The 19,760-nt window shown below is 43.9% G+C and overlaps 1 protein-coding gene across 1 annotated transcript in view; it reads right to left on the reverse strand.

Moving 5' to 3' along the window:
* Positions 1-19,760, reverse strand: part of LOC311049173 (low-density lipoprotein receptor-related protein 1-like) — a 220,935-nt gene that overhangs the window by 122,598 nt on the left and 78,577 nt on the right. Inside the window, exons 16-21 of the mRNA XM_084062652.1 lie at positions 18,974-19,090; positions 17,950-18,030; positions 14,408-14,575; positions 5,954-6,136; positions 5,289-5,486; positions 4,105-4,350 (exon numbers count right to left, since the gene is read on the reverse strand). Coding sequence (XP_083918778.1) covers positions 4,105-4,350; positions 5,289-5,486; positions 5,954-6,136; positions 14,408-14,575; positions 17,950-18,030; positions 18,974-19,090 — 993 coding nt within the window. The remainder of the gene's footprint in view (positions 1-4,104; positions 4,351-5,288; positions 5,487-5,953; positions 6,137-14,407; positions 14,576-17,949; positions 18,031-18,973; positions 19,091-19,760) is intronic.

The raw sequence follows: 19,760 nt of genomic DNA on the forward strand, positions 1-19,760 counted from the left end.
CCCAGAAGCAAAGATTTGAGTAACAAATGTTTGCTTTAAAAAATTGCAGATCTACAAGCTATATCTGCTATTTTTGAATAGCCAAAGTATATCAAATAATGGTTAAAGTGGCTGCTTTCCTGGTCGGAATGGGTTAAATGGCAGTGTAAATGTGTCAGACAGCTATCTGTGTCCAGCAGCGTTGAGTGATGGATGAGGCAGCACTATAGTGGGAGCAGCCTGGGCCACCGTTATAAATCGTCGTTGTCGGGGACAAACCTCTTATCTTCATATTCTAACGTTTTTTTCGTAAATTAACGGCCTACTTGATCACACAAAAGCTTCAAAAGTAGCAGATCTGCAAGAGCTCGAAACGCGGCGCGAAGCGACGCGTTTCGAGCTCTTGCAGATCTGCTGCTTTTACTATTCATGAATTTGAATCCGGAAAAGTTATTGGAAAAAAACGATGGGCTTTCTATTTTTCAAATACATGTAAATTGATTATTTAACATTAATGAACCACTTCAAGGACCATACTTTTGAAGATTTGTTTTACACCCACGTATTCGGAAACAAAAACGAAAGAAAAGAAAAGAAAATAGAAGAGGTTTCCACAGAGACAAAATTCACTGTTCTCTACTCACAGCCAAGCTGCTGCCTGGGAGAGGAGAGGAATGCACAGTAACTTCACCCGTTTGCCCACTAAATCCCATTGTTCTGAAGTGACTAGATCAATAATATAGTATAGGCAAAAAAATGTCCTTTATTTCTTCCATGCGTTTCTTAACATTTTTCTTACCGTCACAAATACACTGACGTCAAATGAGTCATTTCAAGCTACATGTATCGGGCGTATGGAATGTATTGTATGGAATGTATTGTATGGAATGTACGCCTGATAATGTGAAACTTTTGTGACACTTCTGCGGAGAAAAGACACATAGGAAGAAGACATAATGGTACTTTTGGCCTAAATCGATCTTGTTATTCACATCAGAACTATAAGATTTAGTTTGGAAACTGACAAGGTTTTTTTTGTCAGAGAGAGTGTACACATTTTACACTTTGCTGTGCAGAGTACATGATGTAATTCATAACTAACCTCTGTTATTCCTAGTCCTGGCCTGTTTTTCATTGTCAATGACATCCCCATCTCCAACATGTTTTTTTGTATACGTTTAATATTCATATCTCTCTGTAAAATATTCATTCCAGCCTCTTTTGAACCTCTCTCTATTTCTCTGCTTTAAAAGTGTTTGCCATCTCATCCTCCATACTGGATGTGTGAAATCTCTTCCTTCCCCAGGAGGAGCAGTGAGGTGGTCTGACCACAGAGCATCCTGTCTGGGCAGGACCTTCCTCTGTCTGCTCCCAAAACCCCAAGAACCACAACACTTCACCCTCTGTCTGTCTGTCTGTCTGTCTGTACCTCTGTCTGTCTGTCTCTCTCTACCTCTGTCTGTCTGTCTGTCTGTCTGTCTCTACCTCTGTCTGTCTGTCTCTCTCTACCTCTGTCTGTCTGTCTGTCTCTCTCTCTCTACCTCTGTCTGTCTGTCTGTCTGTCTGTCTGTCTGTCTGTCTGTCTGTACCTCTGTCTGTCTCTCTCTACCTCTGTCTGTCTGTCTCTTTCTACCTCTGTCTGTCTGTCTGTCTGTCTGTCTGTCTGTCTGTCTGTCTGTCTCTTTCTACCTCTGTCTGTCTGTCTGTCTGTCTGTCTGTCTGTCTGTCTGTCTGTCTGTCTGTCTGTCTGTCTGTCTGTCTGTCTGTCTGTCTCTCTCTACCTCTGTCTGTCTGTCTGTCTGTCTGTCTGTACCTCTGTCTGTCTGTCTGTCTGTCTGTCTGTCTCTCTCTACCTCTGTCTGTCTGTCTGTCTGTCTGTCTGTCTCCATAACTCTGTCTGTCTGTCTGTCTGTCTGTCTGTCTGTCTGTCTCCTTCCATAACTCTGTCTGTCTGTCTGTCTGTCTCTACCTCTGTCTGTCTGTCTGTCTGTCTGTCTGCTTCCATAACTTTGTCTGTCTGTCTGTCTCCATAACTCTGTCTGTCTTTCCCCCCCATGTGTGTGTCTCTCTCTCTCTCTCTCTCTCTCTCTCTCTCTCTCTCTCTCTCTCTCTCTCTCTCTCTCTCTCTCTCTCTCTCTCTCTCTCTCTCTCTCTCTCTCTCTCTCTCTCTCTCTCTCTCTCTCTCTCTCTCTCTCTCTCTCTCTCTCTCTCTCTCTCTCTCTCTGTGTGTGTGTGCGTCTCAACTCTGTCTCTATCATGTTCTCTATAATTACATAGTTGTCTCTGTTATCTACACAGCACAATCCCAAGTGTTCATCTAATGCTGAGAGTTAAATATGTCTCCTCCCTTGAGAGGCATTTATCTGCTTCAAATAGACCTTTTCTCTACTTGAGGCGCCCTGGTGCAGAGGACGCATAAACGCAAGGAGTGCGCAACACGCAAGAAAGCTGTGCAATGCCAACAGAAACGCTCCGTTCCCTTTGAAAAGGTGTGACCGTGGCCTCAGTAATGAATACTGTCGGGGAGTACATTCACAAAGGGATTGCGCAGCTTTTGCAGCTGCTAAACCTGCACAAAATAAGACAAAAACAAACTATGCAACTTTCTAAACATTGAGCAATTCGTAATTTTCAAAAACACTTCAAATTCCAGTTTAGAGTCTGACAATGACATTTTTCTCTTTTACTCTGCCATTGTTCTGCTTATACTGTCTCTCAGAGCAAAGCTTTGCCACATGGATAATTACAATCAGATGCAAATTTGCGGCCGAGTGTAATTGCTAAACTTTATGGGCATGTGTGCACTGTGACATCGTCATCGCACATATATTCTATGAATCAGACCTGGAGACCGGGGGCAGATAGTTACAAGAGATTCATGGTGTTATCAGCGGTCGCTGTCTGTCCGCTAAGAATGGATAGCGGCCGCTATCCATTCTTTGTGAACTCGCATTATGAGCTTGGCTATTTTTGAAAATGTTTAGTATAGTAACATAAAGTTCAATTTATGTGTATTTTACATGTTTGTTTGCCTGTTCATTGTATAATCATCAAGTCATGCTTAATTTAAACATGGTATTTTGTAAAAGCCTATTTGTTTGTTTTTTTGCATTTATTTGTTTGCTTATAAGTTAAATGTTGTCAAATAGAAACTTTATTCAAATCAAAGTTTTAAAAGGTTTCTTCCTTGTCACCGGTTGGGCTCTGGTCTTTACATCACATTCATGACCCTTTCCTGTCCCATCTATGCACACACTATCACCATAACCCCTCCAACTACATCTCTATTTCATCTCCTCCACCACCATCTCATCTTCATCTATATCTGTGGTTCTCAAACTTTTTCATGTCAAGGACCCCCAAATTGACACTTATTAGCCCGCGGACCCCCATCTGAAAAGATATGCCAGGGACCCCCATAAGAGAAGATTTTTTACGGCTCTAGCAGTGATTCTCAACCATTTTGATTTTAAGGACCCCCAGTTTGACATGCATTAAGCTACGGACCCCCATTTGATTTCTATCTCTTGGACCACAATTTGTATTGTAAATTCTATGTTAATGTAACTCTGAGAGTGTACAAATGGAACCAAATGGACCCGGGTCCATTTGGTTCCATTAGTACACTCTCAGAGTTACATTAACATAAGGGTCCATTTGGTTCCTAATCTATCATTTAGCTGGGGACCCCCTGGAACCCCCTCAACTTGGGGTCCCCGGACCCCACTTTGAGAACCAATGATCTCTATATCGTATCTCCAACTCCATCTCTATCTCATCTCAACTCCAACTCCATCTCATCTCCATCTCTAGCTCATCTCTACCTCCATGTATTATTTGCATTTTAGTGCAAATACTGGTTGTATGCGCCTATCATCAAGTATCCTTTTTTTTAAACTGAGTAGGGGGCAGGTATTCATACGAATGTATCCTTCTTCCTGCTCCTTTTCGCTCATGGGTGATTAAATGAATTAAATGAATTATTATCCTCTGATAGGATGTGTATGTACTGTAGGCCTAATATACTACCATGTGCGAAACAAAATGAAATGAAATGAAAAGAAATGAAATGTCATCTCTATCTCATCTCCACCTCATCTCCATCTCATCTCCATGGCTGGTTACCTGTGCTCCTGCAGTTCTCCTGGTCCAGCTCCAGCTCCCATCCCTCGTAGCAGGAACACTTGACGCTGAACTTGTCCTGCTCGCAGCGCTGGCTGCACTTCAGGTGCTTGGCACAGAAGCTCTGGATCTGACAGGTCTTGTTGTCGGAGCCCAGCTCCATGCCCAGCGGACACGAGCAGATCACGCCCTCGCCGGGCGACACCGTGCAGTTATGGCTGCAGTCGCCGTTGTCCAGCGAACAGAGGTCTGCCACGAACGGAGGAAGAAAAACAAACACGCAGAGAACACGTTTTGAGGATGGGTTTGGAAAAATATCATAATAATATAGTCCACACTCGTTTTGTCACTGTATATCAGTGGTGGAAAAAATACTCAAATGTTTTACTTAAGTAAAAGTATCAATACTGCAATGTGTAGAAATACATTGCAGTAATTTCGGCGTCATAAACATGTCAGAACCAATTGGATCTCTGAAACAATGTAATGGGTCAATTAAGGGTTTGGGTCCGTCCTTTTGGACCTGTGAACATGTTATTGTATAGACCTGGAACGCATCTGTGTCACTTTAGATTTCTTTGGCTATTCAAAAATAGCAAATATACAAGCTCATAGCGCGGCACCGAGTGCCGCGCTATGAGCTTGTAGATCTGCTATTTTTGAAAAATCTTGAAAAGAAAATATTTTAGTTTTTTTTCAAAAAACTGTTAGGATTTAGATTTTTTTTGAGAATCGCCTCAGGTCTTAATGGGTTAAATGTCTTGATGAATTGAATACATAGGACCACAATGGAAACAAGCCCTCAGGGCCTTAAGTGTTATCCTTTTAGCATTATTGTATAATTGTACCTCTGCACTTTCTGCAAACTGTCATAGTATTCAATCAATCAATCAATCGAAACGTCTCTAGTTGCTAGTCCAGAGTCTAAGAGGAATTGTGGGTAATGTAGTTTGACCACACTGTACATACCACAGAGTCTAAGAGGAATTGTGGGTAATGTAGTTTGACCACACTGTACATACCACAGAGTCTAAGAGGAATTGTGGGTAATGTAGTTTGACCACACTGCACATACCACAGAGTCTCAGAGGCATTGTGGGTAATGTAGTTTGACCACACTGTACATAACCACAGAGTCTAAGAGGAATTGTGGGTAATGTAGTTTGACCACACTGTACAGTACATACCACAGAGCTTCTCATCGGAGCCGTCGGGGCAGTCGTTGGTTCCGTCGCAGAGCTTCTCGGCGGGCAGGCAGACGGTGGAGTCGTTGGCACACACGTGGTGGGACAGCTTGCAGACCAGCGCCTCGCAGTTGTCCTCGTCCGAGTTGTCCTCGCAGTCGCTGTCCCCGTCGCACACCCAGGCCTTGCTGATGCAGCGCGCTGTACAGAGCCAGAGGAAGCAACAACCAATCCCTTAAAGGGGTATTTCACTTCAAAACAAACTTCTGGGGTCATTTTGATGTCTACTCTGGCTTTTCTGTTTCACCCCAGACAAGCTATTCATGACATTAATATTTTATCAGACACTCTTAGGGATGCAATTGATACGCAGCGTTTTTTAGGACCAAAAGGAAAATTCTTGTCCGAAACAAAAAATGAGAGCAGAAACATAATTGCCTTGATGTATATACTGTAGCATTAACGAGCATCAATAAGCATCAGCTGGACACAAACACAGACACCTCCCCTCTGCAGTGCTCTATGGAGTCTGTCTCATTTCTCTCAAGAGGTTGTTAGGCACTCCGTTCCCCATTTGTCTCTTCTAAAATCCACTTGTAAACTAATGGCCTCATGGGATCTTATTGCTTTAATGATCAAAGCTAATTGAGTGTCCTCCTCCTCCTCACCGGAGTCCCTGCAGCCAAACTTGACTGCCGGGTCACACATGTGCGTGACGCCCTCGCAGTTCTTCTCGTCGCTCAGGTCCATGCAGTCCGTGTCTCCGTCGCAGCGCCAGCGCAGCGGGATGCACAGGCCGTCCATCCGACACTGGAACTCGTCCGTGTGACAACCTCCGGGCGGCCGTGTGGCTGAGAAATACACACACACGCGCGCGCGCACACACACACACACACACACACACACACACACACACACACACACACACACACACACACACACACACACACACACACACACACACACACACACACACACACACACACACACACACACACACACACACACTTTGTTAGACCAAGTCTCTCGATCTGCGACAGTGGTGGAAAAAGTACTCAAATGTTTTACTTGCCTAATAATAAATTAATAAATGCCTAATAAGTTACCATAAATTGGACATATATGTCCATTGTTGTGTCCTATATCGGACCTATAGCACACGCCAAACAGTCAAACTGTTAACCGTGAACATTTTGATCATTTCTGTCGTCACGGTCTCGGGCCCCCCCTGAGTTCAAGTCATTTGACAATTGTGGCCCCCCTGCCTTAATCTAATTCTAGTTGAATACCCCCTGCTTTAGAGAAAGCCAAGCGTCAGCCAAGAGAAGGACACGTTGGACTCTATGGAATCCAATTGAGTGAAATAATTCGTGGCGAACTGGGAACTTTAAATCCACGGTCGACGAAGCACAATGTGCTCCGTCGATCCAGTTGATTGTCGGAGGTAATAGCTGGAAAGTGTGAGCAAAACGTGCAAGATTGCGCCTGCCCGCTTCACTCACTAAACACAATACATCTATCATCACACGGTGGCTAGCTACTGTAAAAAGCCAGACGTTCATCTCTGACATGATGGCGAAATCGATGCAAATCAGTGAACCTCGACCTTCCACAGTGGGTGTTTGTTCACCGAGGGACGGAGGAGCTTTTCACCATGACCTCCACGCCTCACTAGAGGTCATCCAACCGGGTCCATCAGCAAGTAGGACAGACAGACAGACACCCAATGAAATGGTTGGGTCTTCAAAAGGTCAACGGCTGGCACAGGGGACGAACGAAAAGAATGAAAAGAAAAGATTGAATGAAAGTAGAGAAATTGCGAGAAAGAGAGAGAGAACAGTGATGAGAATGTGCATTGGAGCGTTGCGGTGCTGATGTCACCGAGTTCCAGAAGGAAGGGCAGAAATCTCTCACGGGGTTTGAACTCTGTACGACTCTGGTTCTCAAAGTGAGGGGGGGTCCCTGTGGGATCCTTGAGGGGGTCCCAGGGGCTCCCCAGCTAAATGAGGAACTGTTTCATTTCACTATTAGAATTTTAGAGAATGTACAAGAATGACTGTTCAGATCATAGGTTTAAACACTTAAAGCTCAATAAAAAAAAAGCTAAAGAAAATACCCGATCTACAAGCTCACAACGCATCGCGATGTAGATCGGCTCGATCGGCCAATCGGCTGAGAGAAGAAATGTTGAAAATCTTTTTTTTCTTTTTTTTTTTAAATAATTTTTGTCCCACGATTTTGTAACCCACATTTTTTCACCCAGTGCCAATTGCCTATGTAATCCTGGGCACTACCTACACTCTGCCAGCCTAGGGAGAGCCCAAGCTGAAGCTCATGCCTCCTTCAATGCATGAGGAGCAAGCAGGCCGCTTCTTATCACCCAACAGGGGGGAGTTTCCCTGGTTGGACATAGCGCGTGGAAGGAACACGTTATTCCAACCAGTTCCCTTCTCCTCCATCAGGCGCCCCGGCTGACCAGGGGGAGGCAGTATAGTGACCAGGATTACTACATGTTTTTGTGAGGGTATTAACTACCCTAGGAGACACGGGGAGAACATGCAAACTCCACACAGAGTAGGCCCTTTCACCAACCCCACCTAGGGTATGGGCACCGATGACGTGGAGGTGAGAACACGCCCCCAGCGCCCACAGCGTCCCTGAAAATCTTTTTTATGTGAATTATCTATAAATGCACGTTGTTCCCTCCATCTGTCTGTCCGTCCGTCCCCTGCATATCCTGAGAAATGTCCGACCTATCATGATATATGGCACTGATCGGTCCAGCGGTTCACAAGATTAACCCCCGACAGACAGACAGACGGGCGGACGGACGGACGGACAATACCTACATACAAAGACACACATTTCTAGACGGCTTGCCTCCCATGGAGCTGAATTTAACTAAAACTAGGCCGATGCCTGTTGGGTACCGGCCTACTCTGGAAGGATGCAAATAGGGAACATGTCCCATCCTGTTATGCAGTTCCTGGTACAGTATATCCGTTGTAACCGTCTGTCTGTCTGTCTGTCTGTCTGTGTCCCGTTTGTGCCCATATGTAAAAGTCCTTGCAGTGCAGTGTTAAATGTCTGTCGAGAATGTCGGTGCATTTATTGTAAGACAAACGTACTGTATGCAGAAGAAGAACGCCTGTGCAAATTGGCATAGGCTTTCAAGGCAACGGTTTGTGTTGAGCAGCCTCTATATAAGGTGTTGCAGGTGTTGATGAATTCAGATGTCAACAATCACAGAGATACAGATATACGAAGACACATAGAAAGAACTAGGTACTGTGAACTAGAGTTGATTAATTATGTGTTATGGGGGAAACCTCCCTTATTATTTACAATGAGACTCCCCTTCAAATTAATTTCGGTCAAAAAAGATGGAGAAATCATTGGGATTTCTGCAACACCATGACTTAAGCTCTAGGCTGCCGCCATGCAGCGCAGACGTAGAAGATGTTGTTCGGATGGTTGATATAATGTTCAACAACAAGAAGAATGAATGGGAGACAGAGCTCCAGGTTCTTGTTGAGCAGAGGAACCAAGAGACTGGACAGCTTCACAAGCAGGTACAGGTGCTTCGCAAGCAGTTACAAGAGGAACAGGCCATGCTGAAGACGGTCAATGATGAGCTAACGAACGAGAAGCTTCAATGCAAACATTACAAGAAAATGATGAAACCGAGCAGAGGAGTAAAGGGTAAACAGATGAGTGTGACAGAATTGGAGGTGAGCCGCTTAACGGACAACATCAAGGAACACCAGAGGCGCTCTGAGCAGGAGAAAGCCCAGCATCTCAAACAGCTGGCGTCGGAGAAGAACCAAAGGAAGAGCCTGGCAGAGCAGCTCACTAAGACCAAGTCCCAACTGCAGCATATGCAAGCTCAGCTGGAGAGAGCTCAGGACAACACGTGTTGTCAGGAGGCGGAACTGAATCAACTCCGACCCCTTCGGACGCTCGTGGAGGGGAAGGGAGAACACCAGGACGGTACGGGTGCCAGAAGTCAACAGCAAAAGTTACACAATGAAATAGCCAGACTTAATGAACTGCTGCAAGCGAAGGAGAAAGCATTCCAGGCACTGGAGTGGCAGGATTACGGCGTAGGAACCCTGAAGGAGGAACTAGAGAAGACCCTGACACAGCTCCACAGCACACGGGCCTGTGAGGAGCGTCTCAAGGCCGACAACCACAGGATGGATCAGGAGTTGAAACAGAATCAAGGGGAGGTCAACAAGCTCATAGAGGAGCTCCTGTGGACCAAGGAGATCAACAGCAGAGAAGCGGAGGAGACGAGGAAGAAGATGCTCAACGACCTGCACCAGCGCGACCGCACCATCGCCACACTGACCTCCACTAAAAAAGGCAGCGTGAAGCGACAGCTCCACGAAGAGGACGTTCATCTGCAGCTGGAGAACCTGACGATGGAGAACCAGCACCTGAACAATCTGCTCAAGAAGCTGGAGGCTCGACCGCCACCGACGAGGAGGGGCGATTACTCGCATGCGTCGAGGGAGAGCCTGGTGTCGTCGCTGAGCAGCCTGGAGCACGAGAACACGCACCTGAGACGGGACCTGGCCGAGGTCCAGAACCTCCTGGAGACCTGCCGGGACAACTATGACAGCGTCCTGCTCGGCCAGGCGGCCAGGGCCACCGGGTCCCAACCGCAGTCTTCACAGGACGGCGGCGACCATGTCAGACATTTCGAACGCCAGAAGGAGATGGAAGCGACAGAACTGCAGAACACGGCTTGCTACGAGGAGGAGGAGGAAGAGGAAGAGGAGGACAGGTCCAAATCCTCCTGCTCACGCTCCTCCAACACGAGGCTGGCCAGGGCTGTAGCTTTGCCTCCCGCCATGGTGATGCCTGCTGATTTACTACCTGAGGGCCAGGGCTCCAGGTCCGAGGAGGAGGAGGAGGCTTTGTACCCGTCGGCCAGAGAAGACAACACCACACAGAACAACGTCCCTCCTCCGCCCGCCTCGCTGCCGGCCAGCATGGTCTCTCGCTTCCTGGACGAGGAGGACGTGTGCTCCGAGGAGCTGAAGCAGAGGCTGGACACTCACATCCAGATCATGAAGAGAGGACAACACGAGGAGAACGACTCACATCCAGACGATTCGGAGCCAGAGAAGACACAGAGGACGGTGAGGGAAGGACAAGACGAGGACAGTGACCAGATACCTACAGCAGAGCAGGGCTCTTCCCCTGAACGCAACGATCCATGATTGGATAAAGGCAGTCTTAGGGTGGAATCTCTAGAATCTCTGTCAGATTGTATAATAATAATAATAATACTACTACTAATAATAATAATATTGGTCCCCACTCTTTGGGGTGTTTTTTGTCACTGTATTTAGACATACGTGAAATTTGTCGTGTGCATTTACCCATCCTATAATCACTAGGATCAGTGAGCAGCCATTGTGTGGTGCTAGGGGAGCAATTATGGGTTAAAAGTCTTGCTCAGGGACACACATCGACACATTGCTGGCCTGGCCTGGAATCTAACCTGGGACAACCAGGGACTCGGGCTCCCCAGGCGGGCTCACTAACCACTGACCGCCCCTATTACTGCATGCAGACAGTTCGTACAGTGGGTTTACAGGCTTAACGGTTCTGCAACTCACTTTATATAAGAGAATAAGGGCTAAGGATGCTTAAAATATCGGTTGGCTTTGATGTAGGGGTTGGGGTGTTGAACCATGACGATTGATATGCCCAAGTTTGAAAGTGGTTAGATCTCTCCACTGTTATTATCCACCTACAGCAAAGACAGTTAGACTTATTAATCTATTAACAAAAGCAATCTTCTCTTGTGGGGGTCCTTTTCTCCAAATCTTTTCAAATGTGGGGTCCGTACCAATATGGGGGGTCCTTGACATGAAAATGTTTGAGAAACACTGCTGTAGGAGGTTCGCCCGCCCGCCCACCTGCCCGCCTGCCCTCTTTCGTCTCCCATTAAGATGTCTAGACATCCATCTGTGCCACTGGGTGCACTCCGAAGGGCGAGCCAACCCCTGGCCAGGCCCATTAGCTGCCACCACATGGGGCAGGGCATTACAGACTTTTGCCCATAGTGTAGGAGGCAGAGAAAAAGATACAATTCTTCCCGAAATCCCCCGCTCTCCATCCATCACATTTGAGTCCCTAGTTCTCTGTGTTGCTTTATTCTCGGTTGAGAGGAGCCTTGCACAATGGAGTTGGTTTTCCGACCGGAAATTGCTCCAATTTAGGTACTTTTCTGTTTTAGAATTTACCAGTATACAAAGTGAATAATCCGCCACAAGACATAAACTGGTAGCGTGTTGACAGATAGTGAGGCTATTTCCACCGTCTTAATTACACGGTGTGACATCTCCCCCATACTGTATGACCAAGCATGATGGGAGCATGGTTTATTTAAACCAATAATGACTCAGACACAGTGGGTTACCGTGCGGAACCGTTGCAGTTGTTAGGCAACAACACCAAAGATACAACGTGGCCCCAGAGTCTACCACCTTAAAGGTCACTTACAGTTACAGTTGTCCCCGACCAGCTAAATTTAGTGGTTGTACCTGGACACAGACCTTTCAAATAAGAATTGGTTGTGAACACTTAATTGTACGATATTACTGTTACTTAGCTTACTAACATCAACATTTTGAGTGTGACATAACATTAGGAGTTATTTCATCATTAGTTGTGCAGTATTTGTGCAAAAATCCAATGAAAACAAAGGAATAATTTCACTTTAGTCATAGGGCACAATCAACGACGCCTTATGGTCCTTATACACCGGAGTAGCATTTATTTCATGTGAATAGTTTGCATGAATTCCAACTGTTTGTTAGGAGCACATCCACACAGAATGTGAACATTACACAGTGATAAAGCCACATAGTTTTTTTTTATATATCTTTCCAAAACACACTACGTTGACTTTTCACCGCCAATAAAAGCATCAACCTGTATGATGAATGAGACAACTATATTATAGTATAAATTACGGCCCCTAAAACTCAAAGAATCAGGCGATCGCATCATCAAAGACATCCATTGTTTACAACGGCCGTAGCTACACTGGAGGTGTCAAAGTGGGGCCGCGTTCAAAACCCGTTGACGCGCCCCTTCAGTTCTATTTTAGAGCATCGACGCGCAGCACAGACCGTCCAAAACGAGTTGGAGCAGCCAGCGCAGTAACTTCTTTTTATTTGAAACTTATATTGCCGTGTTCTAGAATCACAAGTACATTTTTACATTTAATAGACATAATATAGCAGATCAGACTCGCCTGTTCACATCACGTCAGTGATGCCTTCAGTGTCAGGGCCTTTAAAGAGATAGTTCACCCCCAAAATGACTTTTTTTCACCCCAAAAAATGCTTTTTTCTATTGATTAGTCACCCCATGGAGACTTGAATTCATGGATATGTTTTTGTCGCATTCCAAAGCCAATAATTTGATGACCGGCAGCGGTTCCGGTAGGAGACACAAAGAGTCTCCTTTGTATCTCCTATCATAACCGCTGCCTACCGGTCCGCTGGTCATCAAATTGTTGGCTTAGGAATGCGACAAAAACTAAACAATATCAATGAATTCAAGTCTCCATGGGGTGACTAATCGATAGAAAAAAAGCAATTTTTTGAGTGAACTATCCCTTTGAGCTCTATGCTGCGTTCGTTGACACTAAAACCTACAAAACGGCCAAGGTGTTGCTCAACACGCTCGACATTAGGAGCGACGACGAGCGAGCAAATTAATATTTTATTAATATAAAACAAAACATCTCTGCTGTCGGGCAGAAACCGGCTAACTCCAAAATGTTCATTTTTCAGGAAATGACAAAAACAAAACAAAAAGTGGAGTTAGGAGGTTTTGTTCATCCATTGATAAGAACAGCTGAATGGACCTCCAAGCTCACAATGAGGTTGGAGGTCAAAAGGGGGTGGAGCCTGGAGTCGGCAAAACCAGATAACTCCACCCTCCTTTGGTGGAGTTAGCTGGTTTAGCAGAAATTTTGAGGATCCAATAGAAGTTAGCTGGTTTTGTCAGAAGCGCTTTTTAATACTTTCCAATGGTTCAATATTTTTTTTTACCAACACACTAATCTCTCAAGAACAGATTCTGCTCTGCGTCGGTAGCCGTGTTGACAACCCGTGCACATTGGCTACAAGTGGGCGTGCCATCAGATCAGGAAGCAGGCCACGCTTTACCCAATCAAATGTAGTGGGCGGGATTTACGTGTGTGCCGTTCGTTCCCCACTGGAAACAAACCGAAACTCATTTAACAATAGCGTCCTCGGAGCCGACAAAACCACGGAAAGTTAGTAACATTTTGCTCTTTCATCATAGAAACAAGTGGGCTTATAAACAAAACCATCCATGTTCTTTGGGAGAAGTGGTGTTAGTGTTCCGTGAAGAAATATTGTTAGTGGGAATGAAAACATTGTCGCACCACCGGAAGTGAAAGGCTGAAGGCAGACCAAAACCCCGGTTTCCCTGAGCACGGGTCCTCCGTACAGCTCCGCCCAGAGCCAAATGAATAAGTAAAAAACAGCAGAGGGCGCTGTTTTTCCTTTTTATTTGGCGATGGGTTCCCATTAGTGATGCGCGGGTTGACCCGTAACCCGCGGGACCCGCGGGTCAACCCGCGGCGCGGGTGGGTCGAGTCAGAATTTCGGAGAAAATGATGCGGGCTGCAGGTGAGCGGGTCACACGCAAAAAATATAAAAATAATAACATGCTCTTGTTTTGTCTTTATTCCTAATAAGAATAAGAATATTAACAATAAAACAGTTTGAATACACTTGGGGATTATTTTCTAACCATGATTTTACAGAATAAAAAAAAAATCGCGGGTCGCGGGGCGGGTTGAGCCGTAGATTTATATATGGGTTCGCGGGGCGGGTTGAGGCGGGTTGGGTTCCGTTGCGGGGCGGGGCGGGTCATGAAAAAACCCGACCCGCGCATCACTAGTTCCCATATTGCCAACACACAGACGTAAAGGGTGTTCAGTAGCACTGATTTATGGGAAAAAAAAGCAAAAGAGTCAAAATGGAGTTGGAGCTGGTTTCTGCCCGACGATACAACGATATAATAAAGGCTTTACACACACACACGGCTTTATACACACTCACCCTGGTTGGTGCAGTTGGCGTGGGTCTCGTCGCTGTAGTCGCCACAGTCGTTGTCCCCGTCGCACGTCCAGTAGTCGGGGATGCAGCGTCCGCTGTTGCACTTGAACTGAGCGCTGGAGCACGAGTGGCTGCAGCCCGCCTCGTCACTGTTGTCCCCACAGTCATTATCTGCCAACACAGCCATGGTCAAACAACACACGCACAGCGCCACCTTCTGGTCTACTTTTTTTTTGTTGTTGTTGTGAAAGAAATATGTTTTTTTTTTGTTTTGTTTAACCCATTAAAACCGGAGAACGGATCTGTGTAAGCGCTTTGACCATTCTTTTATACTTTGGGCTATTCAAAAATAGCAGATCTACAAGCTCATAGCGCGGCACCGAGTGCCGCGCTATGAGCTTGTAGATCTGCTATTTTTGAAAAATCGTGAACATTTGTGCAAATCTTTGATTATATATATTGTTTTAAAGCGAACCTTTTTTTACTAAAATCTTTGCTTCTGGGGGGGTCCCTGGAACAACATATTTTGAGATGGGGGTCCGCGGCCAAATACATACCATTTTGTAAAAAAAAAATGTGTACATTTGTAGAATCCCCCAGAAGCTAAGATTTGAGTTACAAATGTTCGCTTTAAAAAAATATATATTCAAATATTTTAAAACATTTTCATTATTTAAAAAATAAATTGCAGATCTGCAAGCTCATAGGCGGCACTCGGTGCCGCCTATGAGCTTGCATATCTGCTATTTTTGAATAGCCAAAGTTATAGAGAGATATAGTGGTTAAAAATGTAAAATGACAGATGCTTTCCCGATCTTAATGGGTTAACACATAATAGGTAAATACAGGAGAATACAAATATAAATCAAACAGAATGAGAGAGAGAGAGAGAGAGGGTAGAGAGTAATAAATAATAATGACAGAAATTGCATAGATCACACCATGCACCATGAGGGAATGCACCCAGCGCTGATACATTGAGCTTGGCAGCACAGCATCCCAAAATACCCAAACTAAACTAAATATAAGTACTTATATAATATATGTTCTGTAACTAACTGTATGGAAGCTAATTTACTATTAATGTCATAATCAGCAGTATGTGAACTCTGTGGTCAAATAGATCTTTGCCATTGTATAATAATAATTTATCTCATAATAGGGCATAGCAGTGGTGGCCATTTTCTGCTTACACTCCAAAATAGTCAATGCATTTTTCCCATTCACATTTCCAAAAATATTTATATAAATTATTTTAAGCCTAGAATCAAGCCATCCAGGGTCCTGGTGAATCATGACCATAAAACGTTTGATTCTGTGAAAAAAACGTTTTTGAAAACAGCAAAACAAAGGGTATTTATTAAATATTATTTTTAATTTATTAAAAATATAAAAAAAAAACACAGAAAAAAAATGTTTTATGGTCATGATTCACCAGGACCCTGGATGGCTTGATTCTAGGCATACATTAATTGATATTAATATTTTTGGAAATGTCAATGGGAAAAATGCATTGACTATTTTGGAGTGGAACCAGAAAATGGCCGACACTGCTATGCCCTATAATCGCGAGATATCGTCCCCGCCAGAGAGAATATCAACTTTCCTGCTATAAAGTACTTTGATCCGCTAGGATCAACTTTCCCGGTATGTGGTGGCCATTTTCTGGTTCCACTTCAAAACAGCCAATGCATTTTTCCCATTGACATTTCCAAAAATATTTGTATCAATTAATTTAAGCCTAGAATCAAGCCATCCAGGGTCCTGGTGAATCATGACCATAAAATGTTTTTTCTGTGTTTTTATTGTCTCCGCCAGGAGACTATGTTTTCACTTTCCGCCCCCCCCCCCTCCTCGGCCAAGCTAACATTGGTCAAGCCTCACGTGACACGTGACAATACGTTGAAAGAGTGTGCTCTGATTGGCTAGTGAGACGCATGACGTTTAGCGGCCTATAAATATATGTGTCACTTTGAAAGAGTCTGTGTCTCTTTCAAAGTGAGGTAAGACAGGAATAATCACGAAATGGCTGAGAAATGGCGGAGCAATACATTATGTAGACACACTGGTGTCATCACAATATGTAATATAAATAGCTTAGACAGGATTAATCAATATTTGCTGGCGGAGACTTGTGCTCCGAGGAGCACATTTTCTAGTTTTATTTTATATTGAATTATATGATATACTATATTTAATAAATACCCTTTGTTTTGCTGTTTTTTCACAGAATCAAAACGTTTTATGGTCATGATTCACCAGGACCCTGGATGGCTTGATTCTAGGCTTAAAATAATTGATATAAATATTTTTGGAAATGTAAATGGGAAAAATCCATTGCTATTTTGAAGTGGAACCAGAAAATGTCCGCCACTGCTATGCCCTATGGTGCATCCGCTTATAGGATCCAACTGACTTTGTAAAGTACGTGTCTATCTGTCTGAAGCAGGTGTGACATAAGTAGCTTTCCTTGTGGCCATGCGGCGCCGTTAGTGGCCAAGCAGCCCTACTATATATATATATATAATATACTATATATACTGTATATTCTATAACTGTGACTGAGGCCCGTCCTAGCAGGCTGTATGAAGGCTAGCGTCATGGCTAACGGTGCATGTTGATCTATGCACTAACCGGTCGGGTTTGGACAATTCAACTCATCAGAGCCATCCGCACAATCCTTTTCTGAAAGACAGAACCAATGGGAAGACAGAGAGAGTGGGCCAACGGGCACAAACATGTAGAAGAAATAAAAAACAAATACAACTACAACACAACACAGATACAACAAAGGACATCCGAAAGAAAGACAGGCATCAATCAACACACAAACCTACACGCGCACACGCACACACACACACACACAAAACGAAAGGGGAAGCAGTAGCTACTAGGAGGTTGATGAACACACACACACATATATAGGTAGGTACAGTGGTGGAAAAAGTACTCAAATTCTTTACTTAAGTAAAAGTACCAATACTGCAATATGAAAAATACTCTGTTACAAGTAAAAGTCCAGAATTCAAAATTTACTTGAGTAAAAGTACAAAAGTATTGGCATCAAAATGTACTTAAAGTACCAAAAGTAAAAGTACCAAAATATTTGAAAATAGCCGATCTACAAGCTCACAACGCGTCGCATCGCGACGCGTTGTGAGCTTGTAGATCTGCTATTTTCAAATAGCCTAGGTATAAAACAGGGCTAAAGTAATTAAAGTATGTTTCAGAAGGTAATAATGTATATCTGAAAAGTAACTAGTAACTAAAGTTCTCAAATAATTCTCGTGGAGTAAAAGTACAATATTTGTCTCTGAGATGTAGTGGAGTAGAAGTAAAAGTATTGGAAATTGGAAATACTCAAGTAAAGTACAAATACCTCAAAATGTTACTTAGGTACAGTACTTAAGTAAATGTACTTAGTTACTTTCCACCACTGGTTATAGGTAGGTATCTAGCATTCATTCACAGGCACACACACACACACACACACTGCAGAAGGAAGGCAGAGAGAGAGAGAGAGAGCCTTGTAAGGAGATGCTAACCGTTGTCGCAGCGCCAGTTGATGTTGATGCAGCGTCCGTTGTTACAGGTGAACTGGGTGAGGGGGAAGCAGGTGGGGTAGGCTGGGGAGAAGAAACACACACACACACACACACACGCACGCATATGCACGCACACACACACACACACACACACACAGACACACAGACACACACGCACACACACACGCACACGCACGCACACACACACACACACACACACACACACACACACACACACACACACTGGTCTTTATGACATACATTTGCTGTGTATCATGAATGTTGTTGTTGGTAAAGATGTGTAATTTTATTCTGCCTCTTGGCCAGTTCAACACTTGAAAAAGACACTTTGTCTCAATGTGTTTTTTTACTGGTTAAATAAAATAACATCACTATTATTTGATGGGTGCACATACTGTACATAGAACACACCGGTAGTGGTCATAGTGTTCATTTAAATCTGGAAGTGAATTAACCACCTTCAACCTGACCATTATGGGTGAAAATGTCCAACATTTTTCACAACTTAACTCATTTTATTAATTTTTTTTAATTTGACCCAAAGACCAAGGAGATATGATTTTTCGAAGATCTAGACTCCTATCCACTTCCTTGTTAACTAAAAACTTAAAAATTCTGTATCTCGGCTCCTGAGTACTTTTTTAATTTCAATGAAAAATCTCTGGCAGACAACAGCAAAAAATCTGAAATAATTAGGGCAGGCTAAGTGTTAAGAATAAATAAATGAATTCAAAAACAGCCAAAATAGCAGATCTACAAGCTCACATCGTGGTCACATCGTGACATAATGTGAGCTTGTACATTGGCACTTTTTGCTATTCATTCACATACAGTACAGTACTATAAAGGGCTTAAGTGTTTTAATTTGTTTTACCTGTAAAGTGTAATATATTTCCCACCATTTAGGAGATAAATTAACACTACAGCTTTTTACTGTGTAGGACAGCTTCCAATGTTAAGACGAGACAGAAGAATATGGAGACAACAACGATATAAAACTAACCGCAGGAAGCCGGTTCGTCTGAGCGGTCGCCACAGTCATCGTCCAGGTCACATGTCCAGGAGATGGGGATGCAGCGGCCGCTGTCACAGGAGTACTGGTTGGGGGGGCAGGTACGCGCTGAAAACAACAACAACAACAACAACACAGAGAGGTTAGGAGGAACATGAGCCTCTTTTAATCCATTAAAGGACGACTTCACCACTTTTCAACCTATCTTCATACTTGGTCTCTGTCTCATAGGAGGGCTGTGGAGAGTCCAGAAACCTGTCTACCAGTGACATCATCATTTAGGCAGGATTTTTTTCCCCAAAAAGATTACAATTTTTTTATTCAGATTTTTATTAAGGCGAGAACAATGGGATATATTATTGCATTGCAACTTTCCAGGAATACAAAGCCTGCAGTTTCTATTAGCTTGGATTCCCCATCGATGATGTCACTGGTAGACAGGTTTCTGAACTGTCTACAGCCCTCCTCTGAGACACAGACTGATTAGATTTTTTTTTTACCATTTTATCATGAGCATTAGTGAGGATCTATTATATGAAGATATGTTGAAAAGTGGTGAAGTCGTCCTTTAAGACCGGGAAAGCATCTGTGTAACCATTTGAACCATTATTTTATACTTTGGATATTCAAAAATAGCAGATCTACAAGCTCATACTGTGCAGCGCTATGAGCTTGTAGATCTGCTATTTTGAGAAAAAAAATTGTGCAAATCTTTGAATACATAGATATATTCAGGCGTCCCTGGAACAACATATTTCGATGGGGATCGGGGGCCAAA

This window comes from Gymnoscopelus microlampas (assembly GCF_963454915.1).
Source record: "Gymnoscopelus microlampas genome assembly, chromosome: 7".
Classification (NCBI taxonomy): domain Eukaryota; kingdom Metazoa; phylum Chordata; class Actinopteri; order Myctophiformes; family Myctophidae; genus Gymnoscopelus; species Gymnoscopelus microlampas.